General features: G+C 39.0%; 1 protein-coding gene across 1 annotated transcript in view; it reads right to left on the bottom strand.

Annotated features, from left to right (window-relative positions):
- The window catches only part of ksr2 (kinase suppressor of ras 2), a 180,262-nt gene that overhangs the window by 57,944 nt on the left and 107,075 nt on the right, over nt 1–15,243 (bottom strand). The window contains exon 6 of the mRNA XM_041786621.1: nt 11,501–11,673. Coding sequence (XP_041642555.1) covers nt 11,501–11,673 — 173 coding nt within the window. The remainder of the gene's footprint in view (nt 1–11,500; nt 11,674–15,243) is intronic.

Below are 15,243 nucleotides of genomic sequence, written 5' to 3'. Positions count from 1 at the left end.
CTCAAAACATATTCCTTTAAACACAGATTTAATCTTAGGAAAAAGAAAAAAGTCACTCTGTGCTAGAACAGGTGAACAGGGAGGATGATGAAGGACTGTGATTTGTTTTTGGGTCACAAACTGCTTTACTGAGAGAGTGTGAGCTGGTGCATTGTCTTGACAAAGGAAACCATTCTTCCACAATGCTGATCTCTTTCTTCTGTCTTTCTTTGTAGCTGTTTTTTAGAATGTGTTGATTCACTGCTGACTATTCTGGAACCCACTCCTCCAAAATGCTAACCCTTATGTCAAAGGAAACAATCAACATGGCCTTGAATTTGGGCTTGTTTTGTCTTGCTCTCTTCATCCTTGGTGACCATGGTGTTTTCCTGACTGCCGTTTGGTCTCAGGATTGTATTGGAAAATCCAAGACAAAAACATTTGGGTTTCCTTCAATATGATCCAAATTATCTCCACAAATTTGACTTGCACTTTCATTTCAATCAGGAGTCAGAATTTTTTAGACAACTTTTGTCATGTTCAAATTTCCATGCAAAATTTGCTGATCTGTCTCTTTATTAATGGAGACCATTTCTGCTATCATTCTTATACTGAGTCATTGATGATTTTGAACCATTTATTTAATTTGTTGAATGTTGCCCAAACGTTCATCTTTGAAATCTTTTCTGTCTTCACAAAATCTTTTGTGCCATTCAAACACATGCACGTGACACGCAGTTTTCCTCATACACCTCAGTTCATGTGTGAAAAGATTCTGCTGCTGTTTCCTTCAATTTCACCAAAAAAATTCAAATTAATATATCACTCAACTTTTAAGCTAATCATTTTCTGACACCTAGGCAAAAACATGTGACCTTCAAACAGTATCGTGTAGTGAGCTAAAGATGTCACTTATTGAAAACAGCAGTTGTTCGTGAATACCCAAACTTTAATGTATAACACTCAGCGTGACTGTGAACCACCTTGTTTTATCCTTATAAGCGCAGTCTCATTATTCAATATCCATACCTTGTATTTTCCCTTCTGGTTCTACTATTGTTCTTCAGTGTGTTGTAGGAATGTTGTAGTGTGCATTTGTAAGACTTTTTGTCCATTAAAAACATCTTAGGGCGCACCGGTAGTCGAGTGGTTAAAGGTACAGTGTGTAATATTTGCCTACTAGCATTTAGCAAAACAAGCTTGGTTAAAATGAAACATAACATTTATAAGTTGATTGATCTAAATTTGTGTTGACATCTCATAACACATTTTTTAAATTTATGCTTTAAATTAACTCAGAATAAGCCTTTTATTCATACATAGGGAGGGTCCCCTCCAAGGACGCTGCCATCTTGGATTTTTGCATTTTGCCTGTTTCTATGGCACCATAGAAGGAACCAAATAACAGTTAAGCATGTATTGATTTTTAAACTTCACTGGTTCCCACAGTTATCACCAGAGAAATGATCATCACACTCCAGAATTGAGTGTTAGATGTTGATAATCCCAGTTTTACACACTGCACCTTTAAGGTGCGCACCATGTACGCGAGCAGCTCGGGTTCTAATCCAGCCTGAGACCCTTTGTCGCATGTCTCTCCCCATTCTCATCCCTGTTTCCGAGTCTATCCACTGTCCTCCTCTATCCAATAAAGGCATGAAAAGGCCCAAAAACAAATATATATATATATATATATATATATATATATATATATATGAAAACCATCTTGGATCCTCTTTGTTTGTGACTTAACCTAAATTAAAAATGTGTTTTTTAATTATGAATATATAATACATAATTCATGGTTAATAAAGGTCCATAACTAATGCATTAAAATTTTCATTGCAACCAATATGCTTTATTGTCTCTTGCAGCACACTTGGTTAAGCGACTGAAGCGTCTCCCTGCAGCCTTGGTGATGAAATAAGTGCACCTCTTCTCCTTAATGTCTCAGTTCCCTTTAAACACTCACAGACAGCTGTGTGGACAAGTCTGAAATCATGTGGACCTTGTGTTATCAAACCTCTTTTTACTGATCCTTTTTCCTTTTTTAATCTATGACAAGTTCCCTTTTCCATGGTTAAGTTCATGTCAAAGTCTTCAATCTTCCTTTTGTATTCTCTCAAGGTGAAAGTAGGCATGTATCCAAACAGGAAGTCAACTACCCTTAGTTTACGACAGTATAAATATCAAAAATGAAACAAAAAAGCTGCTAATGCAACATAGGGCAATTTCAAAATTAGCAAATTAATTGGGATTTTACTAGAGATACTTCTAGATTAATTAAGATAATTTTATGTTTTACAGCCCTAATTCTGACTGTTGCTGCAATCACCAGATGGTTTTATTCAAAACGACTTTTGTCATTATCAGAACCATCAATGCACTTGAAAGCCTTAATCAAGAGGTCAAATGCAATCGTAGGCACAAACAGGGCAACATCATTAAGAGCTTAATTAACAGCTACAGGTTAGAGACTAAGCAGCTTCAGCACAGAACAATGACAGCAATGCAACATGTGGATTTAAAGTCTGTTTAAATAGAGAAGAATTTGTGGCACAGAGTCTGGAGCACAGCAGAAGAAGTGAACAGGACTGTTAAAAATGTGTGGGAGTTCGCAGCACAATGTGATGCATTATAGCACATGGGTGTTATGTGAGAGAAATGTCACTGTCTCCGTATTGTCCTTTCTTTCCTTATTCCTGCATTTAAAGGCTTTTACGAGTCCACAACTTAGAGTGTATTTGTTTGGAGCACTAACAAGAAACTGGAGAAACTGGAAATAGAGTTGTTATTTTTCTATCATTGTGAGAGGGGAAAAAAACTCCCATGAACAAGAGACAAAGCCAGGTTGCTCAGTTGCTATGGCAACAACTACACGCCGATCAGCCTTTTTGCGGAGTATTGTGCTGTCACATTTGACAAGCAAACACACACTTACACAGTGACAAATAATCCACATGCTCAGTATATATACAGTATATATACTGTAATCAAATAGCAATTATCTAGATGAAACAAGCATCTCTGATCTTCGATAAAAGAGAGAGTCTCTCAAGGCTAACACTTTTAAGTGTGCCAGTGAGGCAGAGGGAGGGATGGCAAGAACAGATGATGCCTGCAGGCCTCATGGCTCGGTTGTGACTTCCTCAGTTGGAGAACACAAATGGCTCGGAGCATGCAGACAAATAAACCAACCATCAGACAGAGCAGGTTTTGGTGGTTAGGCCAAGACAAATACGTTAAGGTGATGTAATACCTTCAGGAAGCCAAATCAAAGGTTCAAAGCTCTTTGACAAAACCGCTAACCAACAACTATTTGTTTCATGAATATACAAATTGATGTCTTATGAGTCTTAACCTTGCATTTAATGACCTCAGAGTGTTATTTCTTTGAGAATGGCCCAGTAAAGATCCCTAAAATTCCCCTGAAGCAAGCTGACAGATGGGAACTCAAACTTGCATAAGATTTCAATTGTCCATATTTGCATGGCAGCCTTTTTTTCTCTGAAATGAAAACATCCTGTTCATGGGGACCTCAAATGCTGTTCTTTTCTGCTATCCCATTCTGAGATATATGATATTAGAAAATGTGAAAAAATGCCATTTAAGCCCACAGATTGATAACTAAAAGAAGCAACTATCAATTAATGCCTAGTGTAGTCACAGAGTCACACTGAAGACTACTCAACAGTCACAGAGTCGCAATGAAGACTACTCAACAGTCACAGAGTCACACTGAAGACTACTCAACAGTCACAGAGTCACACTGAAGACTACTCAACAGTCATAGAGTCACACTGAAGACTACTCAACAGTCACAGAGTCACACTGAAGACTACTCAACAGTCACAGAGTCACTCTGAAGACTACTCAACAGTCATAGAGTCACACTGAAGACTACTCAACAGTCACAGAGTCACACTGAAGACCACTCAACAGTCACAGAGTCACTCCGATAACCACTCAACAGTCACTGCTGTACCTTTGTCCTTTTTTGCACCTATATACACCCTTTTTCACTTCATATGCCTGTTAAATTTTAATTCATGTATGTATTTCTATATTTTATTTCACTACAACCACTTTGTTTACTCAGTATTGGTTTATTTTACAGTACATTATATATCCATATGTATATATTCCAATTGAAATCTTTCCCTCTTTGCACTACAACCATTCTTGGCTTTCAGTTTTTTACCGTTGTTGTACAGCTCGGCTTGTATTAAATGCTATTACTGTCAAGAACTAGAACTATTTTTGAATTTTTCTGTTTATAATGTCCATAGATGGAAATACATTTACTGTGTATATACTGTATATAAATTTTTGGCTGACCGCTGAGGTCAGCCCTACAGGGACCTTCTTGTTGTGAGGCAATAGCACTAATCCCTGCGCCACCATGCAGCCCAACATTAAAGACTTATATCCGATAAAAAAAAACATTTAATCTCCAGTGACTCAGTGTCTGTCTCTATCAGTGAAGTATGACACATGTCTGTGTTTCATATGTACACAGAGAGGAGCTTCCCTCAAGAAGATAGTTACAACTGGTGACACTACAGTAATAATGTAACAGCAAACTCTCTTCGCCCTGACATTGATGTCAAAAGAAAATGGCTGAAAGATGGCTGACTTTTGAGGTGACCAACCACGAATAGTTTTCTGCAATACAAATCTTGTTTTAATGTCAATATATTAGAATTAGATTAGATTACTTGGCTATTACACCAGTTTTTTTTAGATTAGCTGAAAAGAGAAGCAAGTTTAAGAGAAGCTTAAACTTGATAAGACATTAAAGACTCTTTGGTGGTAGAAAAGTTGATGAAATTCAGTTGGATCTGTTGGATCATTTTTTCCTACAAAAACAGCATTTCAGTGAACTAGAAGAAGTAACAAATTGCTCACAAAGACTCCTCTGACCTGTGCCACTGTTTTGCAACACCTGCCCTACTTTCCTAGGGACCAGCTTGGCAACCATTGACAAATAGACCTCCTTATTGACCGCTGTTTATGACCTCCTCTGCAGGGTTTCATTAGTGTGAGTGAGACAAGAGTGGGAGCTCTGTGCCAGAAAAAGGGTCAATTAGGTCCCAGCAGCAAAACATACACTGACGGGAAAACTGTTTTTCTGACCTGATGCTGTTGGTGAAGAAAAATGGGTAAATAAAAGGTTAGGGTGCAATTCTGTTACTGATTCAGGTCTTCAGATTGGATAAAGCTAGCCCCTTTGACCGTTCATCATACTGTGGAAGAAGATTTTGTGCGGCATTTGTTGTCAAATCTTGTGTGTAAAGATTGTATTTTGTAATTAGGTCCCACTGTACACATTTAGGTGCACTATTTACTATAAATATGTGGTACCACAAGATTTTGTCTCCATTTGGTAGCACATCAAAAGAATGGAAATGGGGATATTTTTTCTTTTACTAGTGCTCAAAATACAAAGAAAAGTGAATAGACATTCCTTCCACGCTTGAGTCAACATATCCGTATCCTGCTCTTCCCCATTACCAACCATAAACCAAAGACTAATGACAGCCAGTCTCATAAAAGCTTGATGTTCACTGAACCAACCCCAACTATTCTTCTCAAGTAGCTCTTTTGCCTCACCCTGTTTTAAATTTAGCTGGTATTTGTAGCCGTTATTTATTTGCCAATTCTCATAGGGGCCTCCATTGTGGTGCCACGCTCAGTTGCTAGGAGATCTGTGACGCAACCACAAAGTGTCTATGAGAGGTTAGGGCAAAGCGGGTGACGTCACTAAAACACGCAGATATAAACAGAGCAAGTTGTGCACAAAGCAATGAAGTACATTTAAGCCATTTATATCCACAAGCACACTCTCAGACTCCTACACTCTCTCACTCTGCCTCTCAAACACACTGATACAATCATCAGGTTTTTCAGCAGGTGTGTGTGTGTGTGTGTTGGTAGAGTCCCAGGGCAGGTACTGGAGCTCCGAGTGAACACAAGGTATCATCACACGTTAAGGCATTTTCTGCTTTGAGTGTGTGAACTCAATCTGCCTGGGGCACTAGAGGTGAGCTGTTTGTAGAGAATGTCCCACTGTGGCCACCATAACTTTTCACACTGAACAAGCAATAGGATATCATAACACCTGGAGCATAGCAAAAACACTGAAACTGAATATTTATTATACAAGTTGACCACAAGGGTACTCAACCAAAACAACAAAATATTTGGATGACCTTTTTTTATTATCTAATATTTAATAATTTATTTTAGAAAAGACTTTGCATAAACATGAGGCTCAGTGCAATAAATAAATATGGCGCTGGCTAAATAATGAATCAGTCACAGATCTTTGATGGACTTGCATGGCCACTCCACTGATTTTCCTTTGCAGGATTTTTTTAAGTATGCTAGTCGTCTCCTCATGGAACAATATCAGTAATCCTCGAAGGAGCTTTCTGTTGCTCATTTATCACCGGGTTTAACTTCAGTTTGATTATCAGCATGAAAACATCTTTTGCAGCCAGCAACAGAAACATTAACCACAGGAAATATGGGCCCTAAAACATTGTAAATTAAATAAATTCACAATATAATACATGTTCAACTGTAGTTAACACCTTAACTACAGGTTAACTAAGGTTCGGCCAGTGAACACTTGTGGCGTGGACATCGAGGTGGTGACATCGTACAAATATTTAGGTGTACACCTGGATAGTAAGTTGGACTGGTCTAAAAACGTAGACTTCATCTACGAAAAGGGGCAGAGCCGCCTCTTTTGCCTGAGAAGACTCCGATCAATAGACATCTGCAGTAAGATGCTGCAGATGTTTTATCAGTCTGTAGTGGCAAGTGTTCTGTTTTATGCTGCAGTCTGCTGGGGAGGCAGTGTAAAACACAAGGATGTAAGGCATCTGAACAAACTGGTTAAAAAAGCTGGCTCCGAGGTTGGAATCAAATTGAACTCAATGGAGGATGAGGTGGAGAGACGTTCACTGAGCAAGATGGAGGCCATTCTGAGAAACATGGATCATCCACTTCATATCTCCCTCAGTGAGCGAAGAAACAACGGTGGTGGACGGCTGCAGGACAGAAAGATTTAGGAAATCTTTCATACCATCAGCTATTAGACTCTATAATTCTACAGTAAACAGATGAGAATCCCAGGCGAGTTAATTTCCCTTCAGGGATGAATAAAGTTCTTGTATTGTATTGTATTGTATTATCTTCAAAGGGGTTTAGTATTTTCACTATGTTGCTGATAATGTCGGGTCACAAGTGCTGTACGATTGCAGACATGGTAAAAGAAAGTTCTTATTTTTGCACTGATACCCCAATATTGGCTTAATTTACAGGAATGTGCATGCTTGTGTGATTGCCAATAGTTCAGAGACTTGGGAACTGGTGGGTTGCTTGTACAAGGAATAAGTATGGAAACAGACCTGGTAGCTGGAGTGGTGCTGGTTCACTAGTACTGCCAGGGTTCCACTGAGCAAGGCACTGAGCCCCCAACAGTAACTCCTTCATATGCAGTCTCCATAGACGGGGTAGACAAGGCCTGAGTAACGTTAGCCTTTGGTTACTAAAAGGGGCTTTTTTGAGTCAATCTGTGGTGGTAGCCATGTTGAAAACCCTGTCTAAAACTAACTTTCAGCCAGTCTATCAGTACAATTTACTTTTAAGTATTTTCTATGATATATTTCATTTCCATGCGACTTTATCCAAGAAAACTCTCCCAATAAAAACTCAGTTTGTAGAAGAAAGTGATTATCACATGTAAATGTTTCATGTTGAAATGACAATGCCCTCCATAGTCTGTGTATTTGACCAATTAATAAGGGATTAAAGGAGGATTAGATAGATGTTTGTCAGGAAGGTCTGCACTGGTGTGAATGAATGGGTCAGATGTACCTTGGCCATTTATTAGAGGTAACCACTTAGTCTAGGCCATAAACCTTATCTTATCTAACATTATCATATCAATATCATTGATGGGAAGCAAACTAACAAGAGATGCTGACGTTGTAGCTCACACCAGGCACTGACTCACCCTGAGCAGACATGTTTGGTCTTGCAGCCTTAGTCTTGTAACTCTATTTATTTTTATTCAGATGAGTGGGTGACGTAAAACATGGCAGTGATACCGTCAACCCAAACATAGACCCGGGACCAATAGCCTGGCTCAGCAGGAGCATGCATCGTTCTGTCCACATGATCACACAAAGACAACGTCTTAAAATAAGAGCTGAAGACCCTTTAGGACAAGTATTTTAGTCTTACATTTGTTCACACAACACCTTATAGCTACTTTATAGTATATAGATGATAAAATTTAACACATAGCCAATAACGTTTTAGATTGAAGGGGCACATCATTTCCAAAAGGAAAACAAATATAAAACTTCAAGGGGTAATGAACCAAACAGACAGGAAGCCATCCTCAGTATTTATACCTGCAATCAACTAATGTTAAACATACCAGAAGAAGCAGCCCAGATAATGATGAATGGTCAGAGGTGCTGTTCAGCGTGTTTAGTGACTCGTCTCAGAAAGCCTCAGGGAGCATGAAGCAGTCAGACTCTTTAAACCTGCTGCTGTTTACAGAACAGCATCAACAGATTAATCACAGAGCAGGAACACTAAAAATGCCATTTTATAGGTGTCTAAGCAGATACTGCTTACATGTTGTCTCAGAATTTCCAGCTATAATCGACACCAGTGAAAACAAACCTTTCTGGTAAAACATGCCTGAGAAAGAAGCTCAAACAGAAGGAAGAAGTCAGAGGTGACTCCTCCAGGAAGTCTGAAGGAGGGGCTGTCCACAAGTGACGGTTTATCTCAGCTTTTAGCCAGAAACAGGCAGGTTTCCAAACCTAGCTGTGATAGCCGCCGTATCTATTAATGCTTTCTATTAGAGCAGGACAAAAAAAGCAACATGTACTTCATCCAAGTCCTAAAAAACTCTCTGTCTACGTAAGAAGGCCTATCTTTGCTGCAGCCCGGAGCGGAGGCTGTTAGCTCGGACACTCTGGCTCAGAGGGTTGTTGGTGTGTGCTCCCACACACACGCACACACACGAACACACACAGCGGCTGAAATGGAGTAGATGGCCTCATTGCAGCCGACTGCAGAGCTGTGATTATTATTTACAGCTTTGTGATCACATGTTAAGCTTTAATTCATTCAAGAGTCACATTTAGAAGACCATTCCAGGAGTTCTTGAGCTCCCTTGTCTTGTAGTTTCCTCTGGATCGCTGGTGTGGATGGTCTGCTGTAGGATTGGACCTCTTAACTCCAATTCCATCTATCATTATCAGTCTGTCTATTATCATAATAATGATTTTGGATGTTAATCTAAGGGCTGCTGGAATTCAAATGGTATAATTAACACTGCTGCCATTAGTTAACTTTGTTACTGATACTCCCACTCTTACTTTTATCATGATTACAGGTATTGTAGCCATAAATCTGCTCTATTTTGTGTTGAGGTTCTTGTTATTTCTGTTTGTCATGTTCTACCTCTTTTCTCATAGGCTTAACACAGTCCTTCCCCACTTGGCAATGAAAAAATGAAAATTTGAACATGTTTTTGTAAAAATTATGAACTCGGAGCTGTAAGAGACTGTTATTGGTGCCTGGTGAACACTTGACAGAGTTTTCTTTTTTAAACATTTCATACTTAGAGTTCTTGATGCAAAATGCTCTGATTTCAGGGAAATTTTCACAAAATTTTGAAAGGAAAGTTGATTTTACACTTTTGGAAGTGTTAGGAGCACCCAAAGTCTTAGGCAAGAACTTTAATTCAGTGGATAACTTCACTCATTGGTGCAAACGTGTCTCACATCAAAAAACAACAACAATACACCAGAAACATGACTGGAAAAAAAAGAAAAAAGATTATTCTAGTGAAGCGGTGCAAAGGGAAGTGGGAACCACAGTTGCCACTGGCCCTTGTGTACCAATCATCCTTTATGCTCCACTTGCTGGCTTAATCTAGAAACATAAAAATGGTGGATGCTCCGAGTGGCAAGAGAAAACTGAGTGAAATTGGACGGACAAACCAAAATACTATGCAGATGCTGCAGGACTGTGGTGACACTTAGTAAATCATCACCCTGTAAAGATTCACATAGATGCAAGAAGCAGAATCGGGTTGGGAAAATAGACTCTTAAGGAAGAGTTCACAATCCCACTTCCCCACAACAGCACTAGGGCTAAACAGATCACAAAGTGTATCAGTAAATATATCGCCAGACACCTACAGCTATTTTTCAGTGGCAGACAGCAAAGTTTTCAGAGGGGTAGTTAAAACACTGGAGCCAAAGTTTAAGTTTACATTTTTAAACTCAATGCACACCTTCCACCCTTTTTTTGCAGATATTGTCAAATTAAAAATGCAACTGTTGTTTAATAAACACTGATGTCACTTTTCTCATAATTTGTTGTTTGGATTTTTTTGATACTGCAATAAATACCGTACTGTTGACTTGTTAATGAGGTATTATTGTTCAGTGAGATATGATACCACTACATCCCTACTAACTCATCAACAGGACACCAGATAGGAGGTAGGAAGTGATTTCTACGTAGAGAAGCAATAAGAAAATGCTGAAGTTCAGTGATGCCATGCCATTTGAGGGAGAAAAAAGTTACTTACGGAAGTATACAGGGGCAGTCTAGACATGAGCAATATAACTGAAAGAGTAGCTGGTGTTTTAATGAAGATGACTAAATGGGCAATGAGAAGTTTTACCAGAAAAATCTATCATTTTACTGCTGCATTCTTAACCGACATCATATAGTTAGACTTTACCGAGAATTCACATCTGCAGAGGTGCCAATTGCCCAAACGTGTGTACTTTCAGTATTTCTGTTTCCTCTTGTGCATAAGGTCTGTGATTATTCCATGTCATGCCTCCAATTACTAATATGCACCCCTGTGCCTTAAATTCCTGCTTGTCAAAGTACTCAACTATTCACAACACTGAGTGACTGGCATCCATCACTCCTCTCCTGGAGACCACCTCCATGACTCCCCGTCTAATCCCTGGTTTAATGGCTTCCTCAGCATGACATCAGCCAGTGAGGCTACTAATGTGCAGCAACACATCACCTCTGGTCATTATATGTGGCTTGATTGTCCATTTGTTGCATTTTCCAACAGAGCTGTATTTAAGTAGTTTCTTAATGGGAAAATATATGATCATGGGCAAAAGTGCAAAAGGTGAAACATTTGTGATTGATTTCAGGACAGGAATGAGATTAACTATCTTGAGGTTTATACTGCTGTGCCATTCAGGGAACCTAAAATATGGTAGGAAAATCAAGCTTGTATCAGTTTTCTGCTGAAGGTTGCAGCACACATCCTTATTTAGCGGGCACACACCAGAATGGCATCCTAGAAAAGACCTACTGCCTGAGAGCTAAATAAGCAAAGTCAACAGGGATTAGAATATGAAGAGCGATATATTAAAGGCATTAAAAAAAAAATCACTGTTCACAAAATCTGGAGTGTGAGCTGATTAAAAAAGAAGAGCTGACTTACTTGCAGAGGGTGTCTCAGCATGGACAGGAGGCGTGGAAGGGATGAAAGAGGGGAAGAAGAAGGAGCGCAGGGATCGTTCGGTGTGTAGGGGCGAGCGCTGCGTGGGTAGATTCTCACAGCTGCCCACGCTGCTGTGGATCTTAAGGTTCAAGGGCTTGGTCTTCTTCTTGGCTCTGAGGGGAACAAAACAACAGGAGAAAAACATGAGATTGAAAGGAGAGGGCTCTACAAATAGCATACCAGGTCAATACAACTCTAGAAATTTTCTTTCTTGAACAGGTAAAACAAATCTAATTGAAATCCAGTTAAAGGAGATGTTGCAGCAACACGATGTCATGAAGAAAGACCAGAGTACAGTTTAATGCATGTATGAGGGCTCTTTGGTCCTCAGATTTATATAAAAATCCAAATGTGCTCATTCAAGCTAAGCTTGGCTTTCTACAGCTGAGAGGCAGAATAGCTACAGATGCATTGTTTTTTGACAGATTTACCACCAGTAGAGAAATGTCATAGATTTTGAGTGTTCAATGAAAACTACATTACATTTTAGTCTAGTTTTAGTAATCTTGACAAAAACTAAACTTGCTTTTGTCAGTTTTAGTCCTAACAAATCTATTTTTGTTAGTCTTAGTCTAGTTTTTGTAATGGAAAAAAAGGCTATCAACGAATAGTTTAGTCATAGTTTTAGTCGATGAAATGAACACTGCTGAGGTACATCCACCTCTTGTCTGGGATAGGAATTGATTTAAGACTAGAATAGTAGAAAACCTAGCTAAGTCCCGACATCACTGAAATTGAATCTGACAAAAAATACATCGGATCAAATTAAAAGCAGAGGACAAGGTTGTTTTCAATGCTTCAATGTTTAAACTCTGAAAAACACAAACCTAGCACAAAAAGAACACATTTGTGTTTGTTAGATTATATCTATGTTGTGACTATACTTCTTGACAAAAAAATCTTATAATGTCGGAAAGACAGTTTAAATTTCCCTTCTCAATGTTGCTACATTTGTAAAGAACATGCATTTTTGGGATGAGCAGTAGAGCTGAGTATGTGAGTTGCACCCATGAAAAATGTGCCAGATCTTCTCTGCCAGTGTCAAACATCTTATTGGATGATTGAAGTCTGAAGAAACAACTACTGGCAACTAAATCATATATCCATTTAACAAACAAGAGCCCCTGGCACCTCCTCCTCATGCTGGTCACCATCCTGGTCACACACTGCTGTGGGATGGCATCCCATTCTTCAATCAGCATTTGTCCAAAGTCAGCCGATGTGGTTGAGCTGGTCATTCTGGCAGAAACATCACGCCCAAGTGTGTTCAATGGGGTTGAGGCTAGGACTGCTGGCAGGCCATTCAATCCTCTCCACTCTAAATTCTAAAAGTAGTCTCTGATAAATTGGAAGAGAGTTTGGTCCAAGACTGTGAAGATGTGGGATTGTCACCGGTCGCAGAATCTTATCTCGATATCTCTCTGCATGGATGATGACAAGCTTCATTTTTCCAGAGGGAGATGCTGCCCCACACCATCACACTGCCTTCGCCAAAAGCTGTTATTCTATCGGTGCAGCAATCAGTATAGCATTTTCCGTGTCTTCTTCAAACTTTGACCCTATGATCAAATATAGGCAGAATCTGGACTTATCATTAAACGTAATGTTCCTCCACATGTTTAGGTTCCAGTGCACTTGGTGACATTAATACAAACTAGAGGTCAGTCATGGCAGGCCTCCTGGCAGCACTATGAGACCAGAGATTGGCTGCATGCAGTTTTTTCTAGATTGTCTAGGCAGCAAGTCTTCGGCCACATCATCCTGCAAACCTTACTGCGAACCTGTAGAAGACAACCTACAGTCTCTAAGTGCTGACAGGGTGAGGAAACATCATCTTAGGGTGTCATTTTCTTGATGTCACTTCATGACCTGTCTCTGACATCCCCTGTTATATGGAACTTGAAGCTTGTTTCAGTATTCTGTGCAGCGCTTTAGAAACTTTGTGTTGGTAAAATGTGCTATACAAATAAAGTTGGATTAGATTGGAACTTGGCCTCAGTTTGGAGATGGTACTAGGGCTCACTCCAAATAACATCGCTATTTGGTTTTGCAAAAACATCAGCATAAATTTGCCCTATCGAGGCCTTATCCAGATCAGTCAAACATGGCATGCCTATTCTTGGAGCAGACACCTACTGACCACTGTAGCAGGGCCCATGCTCACAGGTGCTGACAAACAGGGGTCAAGCAGGCACAACCCACATACTCAGCTCTGCTGCTCATCCCACAAATGGATGTTTCTATAAATATGGCATAATTTAAAAGGGAAATAAACAGGCTGTCCCATGGTATATTTATTACCAAGAAGCATTGTTACAACAAAGAAATAATCTACCAAACATAAATTCCCTTACTTGCTGTGCTTAGTTCAGTTTTGTCACCTCTGACTTTACATGTGAAAGGTTGGTTGTTTCACAAATCCTACCAGAGAACTTGCAATCTGTCTTTAATTATCTGATTTTAGGCAAAAAAAAGGTGATCATCTTCGGAGAACAAATTGTATCAACCATGTTGATCCCCTGACATTTTCTCTAATCTAGTATCAATACGATGCTGACATTTGTGGACATTGAGTTAAATACCCCAACAGATTTGAAGGATTGCCACGAACATCACTAGAAATACCTGCCAGAAGTTTCCATATGATTCCCTAGAGATAAACTAAAGTCCCCTCAGGGTTTTTTGAGATCATAAAAATGCAAATTTGTATTTTTTTAACTTCCCCTTTATCTTTAAATCACATAAAACACTCACGTTAACAACCCAAGTTTAGTTCCTGTCGGCGTTAAGTTGCAAAAACTTCAGTCACAACCACACAAGAGAGGTAATGTTTAATCCACCCACTGTAGTTTATATACAGAGAGCATAATGTAATGCAGAAAGACATCATGCATTTTGAATAAGTGATATGACTCTGGCTTTTAATGAAAAAACTCCCTGCTCATACCAGAAAGTATCATCATTATTCTGTCCACCTACATATGGTGCTGTATATCCCAGTGTTGAATGGAGCTCACACAGGCTCATCAAGAGGAATGAACGTCACTTTGATGGATAAGAGAAACCAAAAAGGTTGCACCAGATTAAAAAAAAAAAAAAAGTAAAAAAGGCAATGTAACTTTCTGAATGTGTATACAATGGTATACTGTTCAGCAAATAAACCTTGTGGAGAACTGGTTTGATTAAAATACTCCTCAGTGGAAGACAATCAGAGGAGTGCAGTCCAATTTAAAGCAAATTTGGTGGTATTTGTCCCAACTATCAGTGTTATTGTTGGAAGAATTTGAAGAAACATAAGTGGATTAGAGTTGGGTCTTTGTCAGTATATAACATAGACTATGGTTGAGACCTGCTCTTTTTGTTAAGTGTGTTGAGATAACACTTGGTTTGAATTAGTATGTTGACGCAAATTCCATTTTCTCTTAACTTTCTTTGTATGATTAATAGTTTATTAATTTTTGAATAACCAAAACCAACAGGTGTTCAGAACAGTGATGGCACACTAAAATGGACAATAACAACAAATGAAGAAAAGTAAAACTTTGAGACTGGTAAGGAACACAAAAACAAATAAGACAAAAAAAACATTACACACAAAAGTATATATAAATCAGATGTACAGAAAAAAGGGGATAAATCAAACTGTTTTCTCTTTATCTGACACCCTTAGGTCAAATTTTACA

The sequence above is a fragment of the Cheilinus undulatus genome, linkage group 5, assembly GCF_018320785.1.
Source record: "Cheilinus undulatus linkage group 5, ASM1832078v1, whole genome shotgun sequence".
Taxonomy (NCBI): Eukaryota; Metazoa; Chordata; class Actinopteri; order Labriformes; family Labridae; genus Cheilinus; species Cheilinus undulatus.
The sequence above is the reverse complement of the archived record's forward strand: the minus strand, read 5'-3'. Positions and strand labels throughout refer to the sequence as shown.